At 44.4% G+C, this 16,508-nt stretch overlaps 1 protein-coding gene across 1 annotated transcript; it reads right to left on the reverse strand.

The window, feature by feature from the left end:
- Positions 1-66: 66 nt before the first annotated feature.
- C1QL3 (complement C1q like 3) lies at positions 67-9,395 on the reverse strand. Its single transcript, XM_007058501.3, has 2 exons — positions 8,457-9,395; positions 67-2,911 (listed from the first exon to the last, which is right to left on the reverse strand). Exons 1-2 carry the CDS (start codon positions 9,042-9,044, stop codon positions 2,732-2,734), a joined length of 768 nt encoding a protein of 255 aa, XP_007058563.2. The 5' UTR covers positions 9,045-9,395; the 3' UTR covers positions 67-2,731.
- Positions 9,396-16,508: the final 7,113 nt, after the last annotated feature.

Genomic DNA, 16,508 nt, shown 5'->3' on the forward strand with positions numbered 1-16,508 from the left:
AGTGAAAATGTGAAGTGTCATGCAAATCAGCTTGATGTTGAAAAGATGAAAATCCACAAGTCCAAATATATTACATAATACAATTTAATGAGTTGTTACAGTTATAACAAAGGCCATGATTTAATCAGTTTACAAATCAGTTTGTCAAGATATGATTCAAAAAAGAAATGTTTGCCTTATATATGTTTTTCATTTAAATATTTGTTCTTTCCTCTAGACCAAAACAGGGGTAAATATTTATTTATCCAAAGAAAAGATTGTATGTTAGCAATGGCAATCTCATTTCAACAGCTTATTCTTTCACGAGTCCAGCTTTTGATGTCCTGTGGTAATGAAGTATTCCGGTTCACTTCTTGGTGAATGTGCATTGCTAGTTATAAATGATTTTTTGCTTGAAACCTTGTTGTTTGATACCTACATAAGAAATCTCCAAAGCTTTGCTGCCAACCACTCTGTAGCGGTGGTCCTCTGCAATAAAAGCAATTGTGATATGAGCAGATGTGAAGTCAACTATGTGTCCATTATAAAATATATTGCATATAATCAGTACAGTCCATAAATATGGGTTGGTGTCTTTTTTACTAGGAGAGTAGAAATGTTTAACCAAACTGATATGATGTAATGAGGAAACAGAAAAAAAAAAAAGGCAGTTATGTAGCACAACTCTCCCTTTTGAGAGCCAAGATACGTTACATATGAGATTCTCTTATTGAGCATAGACTAACTGATGGCACATCATGTCTTTTGAATTGAACAGCTGTCCAAAGGAGGAACAGACCAGAAGAATGATATGGTCTGTGTAAGAAATGCCTTAATCATGTAAATAAATGCTTTCTAGGGGGATTTTTCTATCTTTAAAATCTCTATCTTAAAGTTATCAAAAAATCAAAGGGGAAGATATTTCTCTTTAATTATGGCGAACATTTGACACTTTAGTATATGACAAATCTCAGTTTGTCCCCTTCCCTTGGTAGATTAGAGAAAGTTGCATGGGGCAGATTATGTAAAACAGAAAAACTAGGTCTGGCCTCTCACTACTGCATAGCAATTTATACAAATAGTATTTTTATTCTGCCATGAATGTAATCTAAGATCTATACTGCATAAACATTACAGCAGGTAGTTACGTAATTATTTTGACCCTACTGTAAAGGTTCTGTTATGTATTCCTGCTATAATTTTGCTTTAGACTTAAACTTGCAAGTATCAACATGGGAGCAATTAAAAAAACAAAAACATAATTTCTAAATAAAAATCCTTTTTATAGAGGTATTACTGATATTGCTGCTATTACTGATTGTAAAAGATTTTTGTAGAACTATAACTGAAAAGCATGTTTTTACAATGTAATTCTCCAGGCCATTAGTCTATTATACTGAGTAAGCCTTTTTGAGATATAGATATATAGATACAAGAAAAATAGGTTTTAATACACAGTTTTTTGCATTTGAAAATCTGTTTCTCTCTTTGCATAACTGGTTTTCATATTTGGTAATATGCTTATCTGTTAATTTCCGTCACACCATACTACAAACGAATGCAATACCTTGTAACAGGTACTGTGTGATGGCATCATCACATAGGGCCCAAATCCTACTCTCATGCAAGTATCCACACTGACTTCAGCAAGACTGGTTGCATAAATAAGCCGAGCAGGATTTTGGCCAGTGGTTTTCTCACAATGTTCTATGTAACGACTCCAGTTGACTCTTTGTAGTATGTCAAATCATAAATAATCTTTTGTTAAACAAAAGTAGTAACTACAGATTTACACTGAAGACTAATCGCAGCAAAGAAATTATTCTGGCCTGGCCTGGGAGTGTGGATGTTAGATTTGCTAAAACAGTATTTACACAACAAACCATCAAGAACGGGTTTGTTAAATTGTCTAAACATATGTATTTACAAGTGTTTACATATTAAGAGCCAAATCTGTTTACATATTAAAAGCCAAATGGGAGTTTTGCAGTTGGCTTCAGTGGACCCAGGATTTGGTCCAAATATAGGCAGTTTGTTTTATCATCTCTTATATTTTCATTGAATTGTTTCTTCTGTCTTTCTCTCTTAGAATAAAATTAAGGGGCGGGAAAGGAAATTTAAACTAAACGAATGGGTGGAAATCATTTAAAAGGCCTGACCTACACTCACAAAGCAGGGAAATTAAGAGTTAAGGCTTGAAACTTATTAGTTTCTAGTTCTAGATAGAAGGATAACAAAAGTACAAGGCAAACAATTCCTTTGGAGAGAAGAAGCATTTCAATTACCTCTTCCTTTTATTGTAAACTCATTCCTCACTATGAGTGGACTCCAAGCATCATAGTTAGCGGGTAAGTCACAAGAACCAAAGCTGATGTATGGATAAAGCAGCAAGATCATAATACATCAAAGTATCATATATACCGAAGAAATAATTCAGTGTCTTTAGATTTTCCTAGAAAAATTTGTGATCTATATAGGACTTCATTCACATTGACACTAACAATAAGAAGTATTTGCTTTGGCGGTAGTGGATCACACATCTGTTTAACTTGCTTTTATATATATATTTTTTTTTATTATTTTTTTTTAAATGTAAGGTTTCTTTGTGTCATACAGATGTGAGTCAGGTAGCATTTGATTTTCCCCCACTACTGAGGTGTCCCACGGTCAGTATCCGCTGGATTCTTGATTCATTGACTTCTGCCACATGAATCCATCTCTTAGAAGAACAAGCTTAGTTTTTGACTCATAATCAGTCAGCATAAATAATAAATCCAGAAAATGTGCTGTATTTGTTGTTGTTTCCTCCATGTGCTTTTCCTCCATCTAATTTTATGTAAACTTCATCTCCTGGCTCCAAATGAAGAACCACGCTGTTACTGGCATAGTCGTAGTTCTGATCAGCATCCTGAGCAATTGCACTAGCTCGAACCTATGTAAAACAAAAACAAACATAAATGTTTGGTTAAGAAACTTGGACATTCTTTCTGCATGGTGTAATTAAAACATGTCCTCAGAAGGCGTTGCACACGTTCAGTGCCACTTTAAATATGCCTAGACGCCTCTCAGCTGTAGTTTTCCCCTAACAATACCATCACTATTTCTGCCATTGCTAGAAATGGTTTACAATGTAGCAGCAAGTTCTCCCAGAAGTAGCCTAAATATTTTAACTCAAATCATTATCACATGGCTTGTTTGCCTCTGAATAATACAGGACTGCTCACTCTCACATCTCCAGCTATTTTGCCCCTATTTGTTTTAATTTTTTTTTTAATACAAAAAATAGCTAGACTCCAGGGAGCTGATTATGGGCTCACTCCAGGTTTAGATTGGTGTAATTCTAACTCCAGTGGAACTACTGATTTACACTGGCATGAGATCACTATCAGTCCCAGGTATTAAGGTGGAGTTTTTCAGACATGTTCTGATCATAATAGTTACCAGATTGTGTTGCAAAAACACAGAAATAAAATAATCTCTTGCTGCCAATGAACTTTAAACCCTTGTAGTTGATTTGTCTCCAAATAAGTCATCAAAATTTAAATGAAATGCTGAAGAACAAAAAAATACTAGTGGATAAACCAATCGAAGCCAAAGTAGGAAATTCTGTTATTGGCACAAATTTCACATAATCATTTAACTTCTGTACAGTCTAAAAGATATAAATTTTAAAATTACATCAGCGTGTATTTTAAGATGAATTATGGAGGTTTCAGATATTTGATTTTTTTAAAAAAAACCTGAATATACTACTTTAACGCAAACATTTTTCCCTTCTTACTGTTTGGCTACTAACTGAGTTTGACATTATTAGCAAAGAAAAAGGAATTTATTAGCAAACTGAAAGGAATTTATAATCAGTATCAAATTGTATGTCAGTCTTGAGCAACGAATATTCTGTCGCATCCTCAAGTAAAGGTAATCCTCCAAATCATTTAACTATAATTTAGTTCTGCTTTGTAAAATATTTAAACTTATTTGTATGTGATTTATTTTATCATCATCTTTGTTGCTTGGCCCTATTCTAGAATAGTTATACAGAGCTGTAAGTGATTTAGTGGTTTTGCAAATGAGAAGTAAGTAATAATGCATGACTTGACTTACAATATGTGGGATTTTTATCTTCAGAATTGAAAAAAATGAGCTATAAGTCTAGAATTTCCATGCATTCCTTTTAAAGTTTAAATGATAGGTTTTCAAATTAAATTTTCATGTGGCATGATCCCACGTTAATAGTGAAATGTTAAAGAGGAAGGCTCTGTAGCACTCTAGATCTCAAGGTATTTCATTATGAAGCTTAAGCAGCAAAAATTCTCTGTGCATCACCTAGCAGGGGTGAGACCAGCTTACAAGGTTTATAATTGCATAACAATGTGCAAATTTAAACAAATATATTAATATATGAGTCATTGGTTCACATGTATAATTGTTTATTGAGATGATCTGTTTTGACCATTATTTCAGCAATAACTATCAAGGCATGGGGCATTTCTTAGGGATTAATGACCATCAGGGCGGAATTGATGGCTTTGGGCCATTAACACTCCTCCATAGAAAATAGAGGTGGTTATTGCTACTATAAATGAAGGAAGAGGGAATAAATATGTGGCCATGGTTAGTTTGTATTTTAATATATGTGAAACAAAATGATTTTCCTAGGGAACTAATGCCCTGCACATTGGCAAATTGAATTGTTTAAATTACCACCCCCACACACACCCAAACAAATTCCATTCATGCCACAATTAAATTCTACTTCTTGGATATATTTAACATTTATACCTGTGTTGTTATGAATAAGTATATCTGCTGTACAGTAACAAACTATTTGTGCTAGTGGCTTTACCATTAAAAGCACTCATTATGAAGAATATGGGTGCTGGACATTCGCTACAGCAATGGACATTTCATTGCTAAGACCCTAGGTAGTACTTGGCTGTACTGAGAGAATGATTTAGACATTGAGAACCTAAAAATAATCTCGCAGATTGTATTAATTTGTGTATAGCCACAAAGCCCTGTAAATGCATTAACTTGGTCCCACAGTCCAGTGTGTTACCCTTAAGGGGTTTTCTTCCTTTGTTTGGGAAAGCCAATGTAATTTCTTTTTAAAGCCTATGAAAATAGTCTCAGAAGACTCCTAAGTGTACTGCCCTAAGAGTGTAAATGTATTTCAAAATTAAACCATTAATGTAGTACCCATTTTATAAGTTGCATGACTGCCCACCTCATCATTTTATAAAGGTACATTGGGACACTGAAATTGCAGACACATACCAGCTAAGCAATGTGATCTCAGCACTTCTTGTGTTTAAGCTCTATAACTATTAAGGAGGGCAATGTGTTACACTGGAGAGCGTAAGCTTCCCAATACCCTATACACTGCTTTGGGATGATTTTTTCCTATAAATCATGCCCTCTCCCCGTAGTAATGTCCCCCCCCCTAGAGAATACTATTGAATATATAACACCATCTGGGGCAGACTCAAACCCCTTTTTAACGATTTCATTTTATAACATCCAGGCTTTTTCACAAATACTCTAGAAAGTTAACTACTATCACATTGCATCACCCGCCAGTGCTTCACGAACAAATCACACTTTTAAAAGGCACCCGTGCACTGAAACTACTAACTAATTTCAAATAAACTGAGTCCTGATATTTAAGCTTAACCATTACTTCTCCTCCTACGTATAAAGAGAAGGGGGGGAAAGTAACATCCCTTGTACACAAGACGCTCAGTCAGCGGGAGATGTGTATTGTAGTCCTGCAAGGGGGCTGAAGCGGTTTATTAATAGTTGGGATCTTTTCGGTTAGTCTCCGGCTCAATTTAATATTTATAATAAGGGTTTTTCACTGCATGCCTTGCTTTGCCGTGGTATTTTATTGGACTTCTAGCATGTAGAGGGAGAAATACTTCCGAGGTTTTAATACCCACAGACAGGCTCATGATTTAATCGCAGACACGGCAGACGCACTGTCTACTCTACACAGCATTGCTTTTACAGGAAGAAGTCGACGCGCTCGTAGTACAATGTAAGAGTTTTAATAGTGCGGGCTCAGCTGCAGACGCAGCATTCGTGGTCGACATTTGCTAATGTAATTAATTGCCGCTGACGTCCTCAGAGCTCCGTTCCCCAGTACTTCTGAGCACCCATAAACAAAAGGTTAAGTGGCATATCGGATTAATTTACAGGCCTGTGATGCTTCCATCTGTGAGCCTGCATTCAACACAGTGCCTAAGTGAAATGGCTCGCGTCTGGTTACGGGACGATGGCACTGCGCTGCATGTTTAAGCTTCACTTTTGTGCCTTTCACGGGGGCGGGGGGCTTTGATCCGAAAAGCGACACGGAATCGGGACCACGGCACAGGGACCGGGAATCCCGAATTTCAGCTTTATGAGCCCAGTCCCTGTCAGGCCAGGAAAACCTGCCCAGCACATACACGCGTTAGCCAGAGCGCAGCAAAGCTGCCGTGTGCGCTCCCTGTTTGCTGAAAGCATCGACCCTGCAACATTTCACATTTACTAGAGGGAAATTCAGGGACTGTGTCGGCCGGATTTCTCGTCCCAGAATAGTCCCGGCGTAGCAAACCGTTCCCAGCTATATTGAATTACTTGCAGACCATTAGTAACGCTTGTAAGTTTCCCCGCGCGTTAGTTCATATAAATAGCATTTAGAAACTATAGTATAATCTTCGTTTGCGACCAGCTGAAAGCTTCTGCAGCCACCCGTCCTTCTGGCCACACTCCAAACGTCTCTGGTCCTTTTAGAAAGCATGACAAGTACTCCTGGTTTTTTTCTACCCATTGTCCGTTAACCAGCAGACCGAAACGGTGGGTGGGTGTGCGAGAGAGAGAGGTATAGGAAAGAGGTACAAAGTTACAGAGAACATTTCCACAAACTCAGCAGTAGCAACAGTTAGACTAATTAAAATAGATTATGCCGCTGTCTTGCAAACTGTAGCATCTCAAGATCTTTCATTATTTCGCTGTTCCTGGGGGAAAGATGCCGAATCTCAGACTCTGAGCCCTAAAAACGAGGGCTCTTTGATGTTTGGTTTGGCTGTTACAGTTTGGAAGAAATCCACAATTCTTGCTCTATCTGTACCTAAGTAGCCTGCTAAGAGGAAAGGTCTGCAGGCAATATTAATGTTCTTAGTGATAAAAGTTCTTTAACAGGGGAATTATGCCAGAATAATAAATTTCCTGCTCTGTCAACAGTGCCTTGAAAGCCCCCAGCTGCCAGCCTATCACCCCGATATTCTGGCCTGTAGTTTCTATTTATTGCATGTTTCACACCGGAGCGTCGGGTTGCCTCTTGGTTACTTAGCTTTTATTAGAATGCGTAAGTGGCCATGCTTCCTGCTGATGGGAGTTCTGCCCCCGCTAGCCCCCAGCTGGGCCCTGTCCCCATTACCCTCTTACTGCGCGTTGGATTCCTGTGTATTTCGCGTCCCCCTCAGTCCCTTGCCCTGTGTATTCTTAGAGAAAGTCTCAGGGCGTCTGGCTTCCCGGCCACCCCCTTGGGCCCCGTCTTTCTGTGCCTCCCTGGGCTGGGCGCTTGAGAGAGGAGCACCCCGGGTAGGCAAGTGGGGGCTGACCGCAGCCCTCCAGAGTGCAGTTCAGATCCGCTTCCCCGCCTCGATCCCCCCACCCCCAGCCCCATTTTGAGGCCGTGTTGCTCAGGGAGAGGAGCAATTCCCGCTACAGCCGCCCCGAGGGGAGCGCAGAGGGGAATCGCTCCCCCCGCATGTGCTTGTCAGTCTCTCAGCCGTGCACGGCGCTGTCTGCTAGTGCCCCACGGCGACTGTGTGGCCGCGGTGCTTTCCAGCCTCCCTCCCCCCGCAAGCGCTGTCACTTCAGCACCCTAAGGGGTGTTATTGAGCATCGCTGGGCCAGGCTGCAGCCTCCACCCTTCCTGTGCAAACGTGCCCGGGCTGCAGGGCCCCTGGAGCCCCCGCTCTGACCCGCCCGCCCGGGACCCAGCTCCCCGGCGTAAAACCGGATTGACTCGCCGGGAGAGAAGGGACGTGATCCCCTTCCCCCGAGGTCACCGCAGGGCCCGGAGCCTCCTCCCCGGAAGCCAAGGGGGAGTTTCCCCATCGGCCTTAAAGGGGTGGGATAGGCCCAGCCTGGGGCCGCCTGGCTCCTAACGCCCCCAGTCCCGTGTCCGTCCCCTCCCCGCCAGGCCTCCTCTCGGGGCCCTTCCCCTCCTGCCCCCCTGGCTGCCGGACACCACCTCTCCCCGGGGACCTGCCCTTGCCTACCCCCTGCACGCCCCCGGTGTGCCCCTCTCCACCCTCCCGGGCCCCACCTCTCCGCAGGGCTCCGGCTCCTTCCTCCTCTCCCGCAGGTGCTTCCCCGCGGCTCCCCTCTCCGGGATCCCCCACATCAGGCTCCTCTGCCTTCGCCCCCCTCCATGTCCCACCCCGAGCCCCTGATGCCCCCCAGGTCCCCCCCCCCCGGCCCCTCACCTGGTTGTTCTTGCAGAGATCTGCCCACATGCTGGTGCCGTCGCCGCCCCGCATCAGCACGTGGTAGGTGAAGAAGTAGATGCCGGGGATGGAGCACGTGAACTTGCCCGTGGTGGGGTCGTAGTGGTTGCCCAGGTTGGTGACCACGTCGTCGAACCTGAGCACCTCGTAGCCCTCGTGCTGGCGCTTGAGGCCGGCGTAGAAGGCGATCTTGGGCACGGTGCTGTAGGTGGCGGCGCTGATGGCCCCGGCCGCGTTCAGCCCCGGCGCCCCGGGGGGGCCCGGCAGGCCCTGGCGCCCGGGCTCGCCCTTCTCCCCCGGGGGCCCCACCGGCCCGGGCGGCCCCGGCTCCCCGGGCGGCCCGCGGGGCCCCGCCTTGCCCGGCCGGCCGGCCTCGCCCTTGGGCCCCTGGATGAAGGTGGGCAGGGACTGCATGAGGCCGCGGTCGGGCGTGGCCGCCGTGCTGGGCGCCTTGGTGCCGCCGTAGGGGTCGCAGACCATGCGGCAGGTGCCCAGCATCTCGTAGTGGGCCGAGGTGCCGGCCGAGCTCACCAGCACCGGGATGAGGACGACCAGCAGCAACACCATGACCACCCCCAGGGCGCCGGCCGCGATCAGCCGCCGCCTGCTGCCCACCAGCCGGCTCAGCGCAGGGCGATCCTCCTGCCTGCTTTTGGACAAAATCTTGCTGGTTGGGCGGGGACCTCCTCAGAGCCGAAAACACCCCGAAGCCCCTGGCGAGCCCGAGCCCCCCGGCTCCGCTCCGGCGGCGAGGAAAGCGCCCGCGGCCGCTCCACGAGGCAAAGGCTGAGCCCCGGGCACCTGTGGCTGCCGCTGCTCTGGCGCGCAGGGAGCTGCCGCCCCGCGCCGGAGCCGCTCACACTTTTATGCTCCTGCTGGCGATCGACTTTTTTTTTTTTTTTTTTTTTTTTTTTTTGCATACGGTGCCACTTCGAATCAACTTTCCCTCGCGCCGGCCTCTTCGCGCCCCTCGCGATCGCCCCGCTTTCCTGCCCCCTCCTTTTTTTCCTGCAGCGACAACAAGTCCCCCAAGGCAGCGCCGGCTGGTGAAACTTGCAAGAGCGCACGAAAAATCCCCCCCTCGCGGCGGCGGCGGCGGCGGCGGCCCCGTCCCCTCCTCGCCGGTCCCTGCTTCTTCCCTGCCAGGCGCTCCCGCGAGCGCTCTGCGGGGCTGCCGGCCGGGTGCGGAGCCGCCGACCGAGTGAGCGCGGCAGCCCGCCCGCCTGCCAGGAGAAGAGGAGGCTGGCAAAGGCGCCGGAGCAATTTATAGGCACCCAAAAGCGCAGGGGAAAGGGGAGCTGCGTTGGCATCTCATTCCAGCAGCTGCTCCGCTCTTCCCACTCACCCCGAGTTTGGCATCACCCTGCCCGTGTGGGGATTGTTCCCTCCCTGCCAACGGATGAACAGTGAAATCGTGAGCACGCCCTGGCGCTGAGCAGCCCAAGGGGACGAGCGGGGTTTGGAAACCTGGCAGGTCACCGAGCTAGACGGAAAGGTCACCCCCACCTCCTGGTTAATGGGTCCCCGAGCTCTCCCCCGCCGCATTTAGCACGGGATTGGAAATAGCACTTTTCGCCTAAGGACCAGGCTCCCCACTTCACCTCATTGCCCCCGTGCAAGTTAGTGGGAACCACACCTCCCGCCGCTCAGGAGATTAGCAGCTCCCCCGGATTTTAGAGCACAGGCATGATCCTGGTGACACCCCTAGAAATAGCTCGTGGCAAATGGCTCGCTCTTGGAATTAAAATGAAACGATCTGCTGGTGACTTGTCCGAGGCTGCTTCCTCTGCTCCCGTTTTGTTCAGAACATGGCGTTGTGATCAAGTTTAAGAAACCAAGCCAAGGAAAAGGGCTCCCGCTCATGCAAATCAGCCTAGCCCAGGACTCAAGGCAAGGGGCTGTCCCAGGTAAAGATAGGGACAGAGGAAGTAAGTTTTGATGGCAGGGTCTCTTCCTCCCCTCCTCTTCCCAACCGGGGGCTGGTGGGCACCTCTGCGGCTGAGTGGGTAGGTGAAAGACCAGCCTGAATGTCACATTGGGACCAACTCCCCACAGAGGATGTTAAGCAAGTTACCCAGCTACCAAAGCTACGAGCTGCACAAAGCGCTCTTTAAATAAATAAGCAGAATTGATTCCTAAATCATACTTCTGCATGCAGGAGCAATGGACGTCAATCAAAGGCGGGTGACATTTGCCTGTCAATACGGGGATGATAGCTGGAAAGCGTGTGACTTATTGCAGCGGGGCGAGAATCCGAAATGAGCCCCAGCAGCAAATAAGACAACAACCAAATAACATCTCCAGCGACGATCAGAGGGGCTGCGATCTTGTCTGGGATTTTGTTAGCACGAATCGCCTCCCCCTGCCCCTTCCCTTTTCTTTCTTTTCTACTCCGCAACACAATAAGGTCAAACAGGCAGGCGGTGGGAAACAAAGATTCATCGATTCTTCCTTTTAAGCAGAAATGTCAGCAGCTCCTTTTGCTCTTTCCTGGGAGACTGGAAGGCAAGGAGTGAGTCCAAGCGGTGCAGAGACGGGCCAGCCCAGCTGCTTATCTCCCTAGCAGGCTGCTGATAAAGCTTCCACTTCCCACCCTTGTAAATATTTCCCCCTTTTCTGTTTTTCCGTTACCGTTCTACCTTTTTTAAAAAAAATCTTTATCTGGCAAAGACACAAGCTAGTCAGTTCCCTTAGCTATGAGCTTCCACCCCAGCCCTTTGGAAGATGGCTTGAACCCACTTGTTTAGACCACATCATTCACCTTCTCCCAAAGGACAAGCTATACAAGTCTGCTTTTTCTTCTTTGCAAGGAAAAGTTCTGGTAGGGGCTATAGGTCAATGCAAAACTATTCCAGGCCCAGCAGCCTCAGTGTCATTCGTCCCCAGCCCCAGTAGCATCATGATCAGGGCTGCTTGTAAAGCCCCACTTCAAGTACATCAGGCTGCAAAATAAATAAATAAATAAATAAATAAATAAATAAATAAATAAATAAAATAAAATGCTCATCTTAAATGCTCCTATGTGTGGTTCATCAGGGACCATTCAGTGATCTTGGCAGGTATATGTAAAAAAAAGTATTGCCCCTAACAATGATCACCTTCCTCTGGATTAGAACAGCCCTGGATATATAGAGGCCCCAATCGTTCCATCCTGAAAGTTACTCATAGCTCAGCGCTTCCACAACACGTTTAAGGGTTGTGTGTGTTTGATATGTTACTTGCCTCTGGAGGCACAGTTGTACAGTTGCACAGTTGTAGCTGAGGACAGAATTTAGCCCTCTGTTTATCAAGTAATGAAATGTTTCCAATCTCTTCATTATTATTATTAGGTTACACAGCCTCACTCAGATGCAGTAATTAAGCTAATAGTAATTCGTACTGAATGCCACTTTGGTTCTAAAGTCAGAGCTCTTAATGATGCTCCTTTGTCACTAGCCGCCCTTTCTCTTCTAGTGCCTCACTGCTCCTCCTTGTCCTTGTCTGTCCTGACCACCCCCATTTAATATTGTCCACACATCCATCAGTGCTTCTCCCCAGCCGTTGGGATGAAAGATTATACAAATGGAAAAGGTTTACCCATCCTTCCTGCTAATCAAGACTTTCTGATACTGATTCAGCTCTCAGATTCCTGTAGTCTTTCCTAGTGTTTTTGAAGCCCTCTTCCTTGTCCACTTTGCACAGCAACAGTTCACCCAAAGAAGGGATATCAAAGTCATAGAGTTCGGGCTTGGTGGGAAGAGGCACTGAAGAGTCAGGCAACAGGCCTATTTCAAACTACAACTGTTGACAAATGGCAGTTTTTCATATTAGGAGGGGAAATTAATAAAACCCAAACAAGACAAAACACTGAGCATGGCAAATAATGTGTTCATATAGCCCACCTCATCACTGCATCTAACTACTTCCAAACTATTATAAGGGAGTTTGTGCTGAGAACGTCTGTGAGCTAAAAGTGTTATTAAGCTCTATTTTTCAGCTGCAACACAGAGAAATCTTGTCCAAGAGCACAAAGAAACTGCGCAGAGCTGGGCATTCAACCCAGATTTCTTGAGCCCAAGCCCTCGCCCAGTACCTTAACCACAAGACCAGCCTTCCTTGCTAATAGAAAAATGCCCACATATAAGGAAGGTAAGACTGAGCCAGAGGGGCCAAACATTACACTGAAGGATCCAACAATCTGAGACGAGAACAAAGTCAAGGCCCTGTGAAAAGACAGATGTGTTTTGCTCACTTATCCTTTGGCTAAAAGAACTGGGTGTTTGTTTTCCTGTCATGGCACTTTTGAGCCTTGATATGCTGTAGTTACGGCTTGAGTAGCGCTTACTTCATTAGCCCCTCTTCCAAGGTTTAGACGAAAAGTCTGGGTTGACAGCCCATTTTTAATGTATCCCCTTACACCACAGTAGATGTTGCTAGTCTTGCAACAGTGATCGGCGTGACATTTCTTTGTCCAGGTTTTTTTTAAAACCTCCTGTGACTTTGTTCTGACCTTTTGTGTGTGTTTTTAACCACTTCCCCCTATCTCTCTGTTTCGGTATAAGATGCCTACTGTCCACACAAGGATACTGCTGCTGGTGCCTGAACTTGGACTCCCCACCCAGCTCCTGCCATTTGCAATAAGCTGCCTACAGCTCTTTTCCTTACTGACTAGTTGGTTAACGTTGATGCAGAGTCTCGAAGGTGTAAAGCATAATATGCGTGTTACATCTCTTTGTGACAGGTTTCAGAGTAACAGCCGTGTTAGTCTGTATTCGCAGAAAGAAAAGGAGGACTTGTGGCACCTTAGAGACTAACCAATTGATTTGAGCATAAGCTTTCATGAGCTACAGCTCACTTCATCTCTTTGTGAGGATATCCCAATACTCGGTAATAAGAAAGGGAAAATCAGCGAAAACAGACGAGGTACTCACTATTTAGAAGACAGAGAAATCTGGCCAGCAACAAAATGGCTCCTTTAGGACTACAAGTGCCTCCCTGTTGCTAAATGTACACGCTTAGGCCCCAGAAGAACATGCTAGGAAAAAGGTCTGATAAGAAGGCAGCCCGGCACACTGTAGAGTTAGTAAGAATGAGGCATATGCCAAACGAGGGGTTGCTTTGATGTTGTAGGGAGCACCATGGTTATATCTGAAATCGCCTGTGAAATCACAGCTTTTCTTCCTTGTCCACAGCTGCTTCTCTTTTGTTCAGATATTATTTTTAACTCTTACTGCTTTAAAAACCATAAAAAAGCATTTTAGGTTACAGCTTGTAAGAAAGAAACATATAGAAAATAAAGTTGTGTTGGTTTGTATCTTTCAATTGCTGGTTTAATGGGATACATTTCAATCTTAAAGTTAGGAGCCAAAGTCAGTGCTGGGGTGTCCCAAAGAGTTATACCCACTTACACTAACAATGAATCGGGTTCAAAATATGTACTTTGAAATACAATATGAACAGGGGAAAGGAGAACATCTGAATGGCTGGCGTAAAGGTACCACTGCAAACGATCACATGTGGCACCTGGGTTCTGCTTCTTGGGCTATTCTATTCTCGCTACATTCTTAGGCTTCACCCATTTCTGTAAAATCTCAGCACTGGCAGATTTGTGGTATGCTGAGTGTGGAAGGCCCAGTGCCACTCAATAGCATCATCTGGTGGATAAAGAACTGTTTAGCTGAATGTTGGTGGAAACTCAGTAATCAGCCCATCTGAGTGGAGAATGTATTTGTAGTGATGCAAGTCATGGACTGGATTTTTTAACCTTACTAGATTCCATGTACCAAAGATACTCAGCTTCTGCGTTTAGGAATCCTACTGCTCTGCTCATCATTTCCCCCAAACTTTTTAATTTAGCATTTGTGTTGGAAGGATATTTTCTAAAATTTGAGCCACCTTTTTATGGTGAAGAATCCTTCAGATTAAATCTTACCACAATGAAAAATGTCCTTTGACACATTGATCGGGGTGGGCCTGGTACCAGAAGAATGTATATTTCAGAATAATCTGCAAAAAATTAAGTTTAATCTTGAAAGGATTACAACCAGTTTTCAAATCAAAATCAGGGGGAGTTCAAAGAGGGCTGTCACTCAAGTGACAGGGCTCAGTGAGGGGAAATTGCAAATAAATTCAACATATCTCTTCCTTTTTAGCTTTTAATCTGAAAAGATCAGTAAAATATGACTAGTTGCTCAGGAGGGGGAAGAATTTTTAAACTGAAAGATGTATATTCAAGTCATGTATATACTATTTTGACTGATGACTTATTGCAGATATAAAATCAGTCAATCAAATAAGAAGTTAAAGAGTAAACATTTCACTGGTCAAGTTTAAAGATATTAAATGATCACATATAACTCGATAATGGCACACATAAAGATCAGTAACTAACCATATACAAACATTCATTACCACATCTGTGCTCATGTATTGCAAAAATTAAATTGCTAATTGCAAACATAAAGGTCAGGTCTTGTAGATCTCCCCTCCCCACTTAAATTTGTACTTATAATTTTCCTACTTGCTTTAATCTCTGCTTTTACTCTAAAATGGAAGTCAACAAGCTATATTCTCCTCTTAATTCCCACCCATAACTCTCTAATGTGTACAATAAAATGTTGACGTGATGCACATGAAAATTACAGTGAGCTACTGGAATATTTTTAAAACCAGTGCGCATATTAAATACTTTTTAAAAACAGTAACACGCACTTCCAAGTATGCATCCAATTATTAAATCATTTTCTGTATAGCATGATTGATCCTGCAACATTCAGACTGATGTAACTGCAATGGTTGTATTCTTTGCCGAAGGCCAGTGTCACAGTTCCTGGGTTGGCTGCCCCTGCTGAGACCCTTTTCTAGTCCTCCACGTGCACCCCTTCAAGTGACAGACCTGTGCCCCCACTTCTCTTTGGGGTGGGACCCTAGATAGACATGACTTAGCTTTGGTGCCGTCCCCCATTCTCTTGGTGACCAAGGTACAGCCTTCTTGCTGCAACCTCTGACTCTCAAGCAGTCTGTGTCTGCCTGCAGCTGCTGACATCTTCCCTCCTCCCTTTCTGCAGGGCAGATCTTTTAACTGATCAGTGTCTTTTGCTCTCCAGGTTCTCAGCCATGCCAATACAGCTGTGTCCCCAGGTTTGGGGTGGAGAAGGTGACCTCTTCACAGCTATTAACCTGACTAGTGTGTTTCAGAGACCCCTTATCTGGACTATTGTGTAACCTTCCCTAACAGCCCCCTTTTGATCAAATGCCATGTCAATAACCCAATAAACAAACACACAGAGACAGGCACAATATTCATACAAAAACAATACCAATATTTCCCAGTTCTCCCCAGCCAGCATTAATTCAAGTGGTACCATATTGCTAGCAGTGAAAGTAACAACTGCAATATTTTTTATAACACTGTAAATAGTAAGTAGAAGATAAATGCTTCAGTGGTGCTAAAATTAAACCAAAACCCTAAAATCCTACGAATAAGCAGAGGTATAAATCAGGCTGTACTTCTATTAAAAGTTACATCAGTTGTTAAAGCCAGTTGGGGGGAGATTTTCAGATGATTTGATCACGAGTAAGAATTGCGTAGCTTTGAAATGGTGATGAGAAGGCCAGCACAATTAAACAGAGGAAAAGGAAAAGCAAAAAGAGAGAGAAGCGTCTCTGTACTGTCATCTGCTGTTTCCTTCTACCTCCTCAAAGCCCTGCAAGACTCTCTTTCCATTGTTATCCCAGCCCAGCAATCTTGTGGAATGATATACTGCACACTATGATCCTTTATATTCATCAGGAGTTTGATGGATGGGCAATAAGAATGGATAGCTGGGAGTGGAAGCTCAAAATTAAAATCCTAAGAGTGGCAAGTTGCCCAAGAGGTTTATTATTTTTCTGTCACCTACTCAATATATTCTTCCCTTTGTTCCTTGATTATTAATTTCAGGGTCACTAATGGTATAATTTATTCCGTAAATTGCAATTATTTCTAACTACTTGTCTGTCTAATATTTTTAAAAATTCAAGCAGGCAGTATTTGAACTAAACAGCCCCTTG

Source organism: Chelonia mydas, chromosome 2 (genome assembly GCF_015237465.2).
Source record: "Chelonia mydas isolate rCheMyd1 chromosome 2, rCheMyd1.pri.v2, whole genome shotgun sequence".
NCBI classification, from domain to species: Eukaryota; Metazoa; Chordata; order Testudines; family Cheloniidae; genus Chelonia; species Chelonia mydas.

Bases quoted from the DNA above. Each gene is read 5' to 3' on its own strand.
- C1QL3 (XM_007058501.3), bottom strand. From the start codon at position 9,044: ATGGTGTTGCTGCTGGTCGTCCTCATCCCGGTGCTGGTGAGCTCGGCC. The intron at 2,912-8,456 runs GTGAGGGGCCGG...TGTTTTACATAG, and splicing joins ATCTCTGCAAGAACAACCAG to GTTCGAGCTAGTGCAATTGC.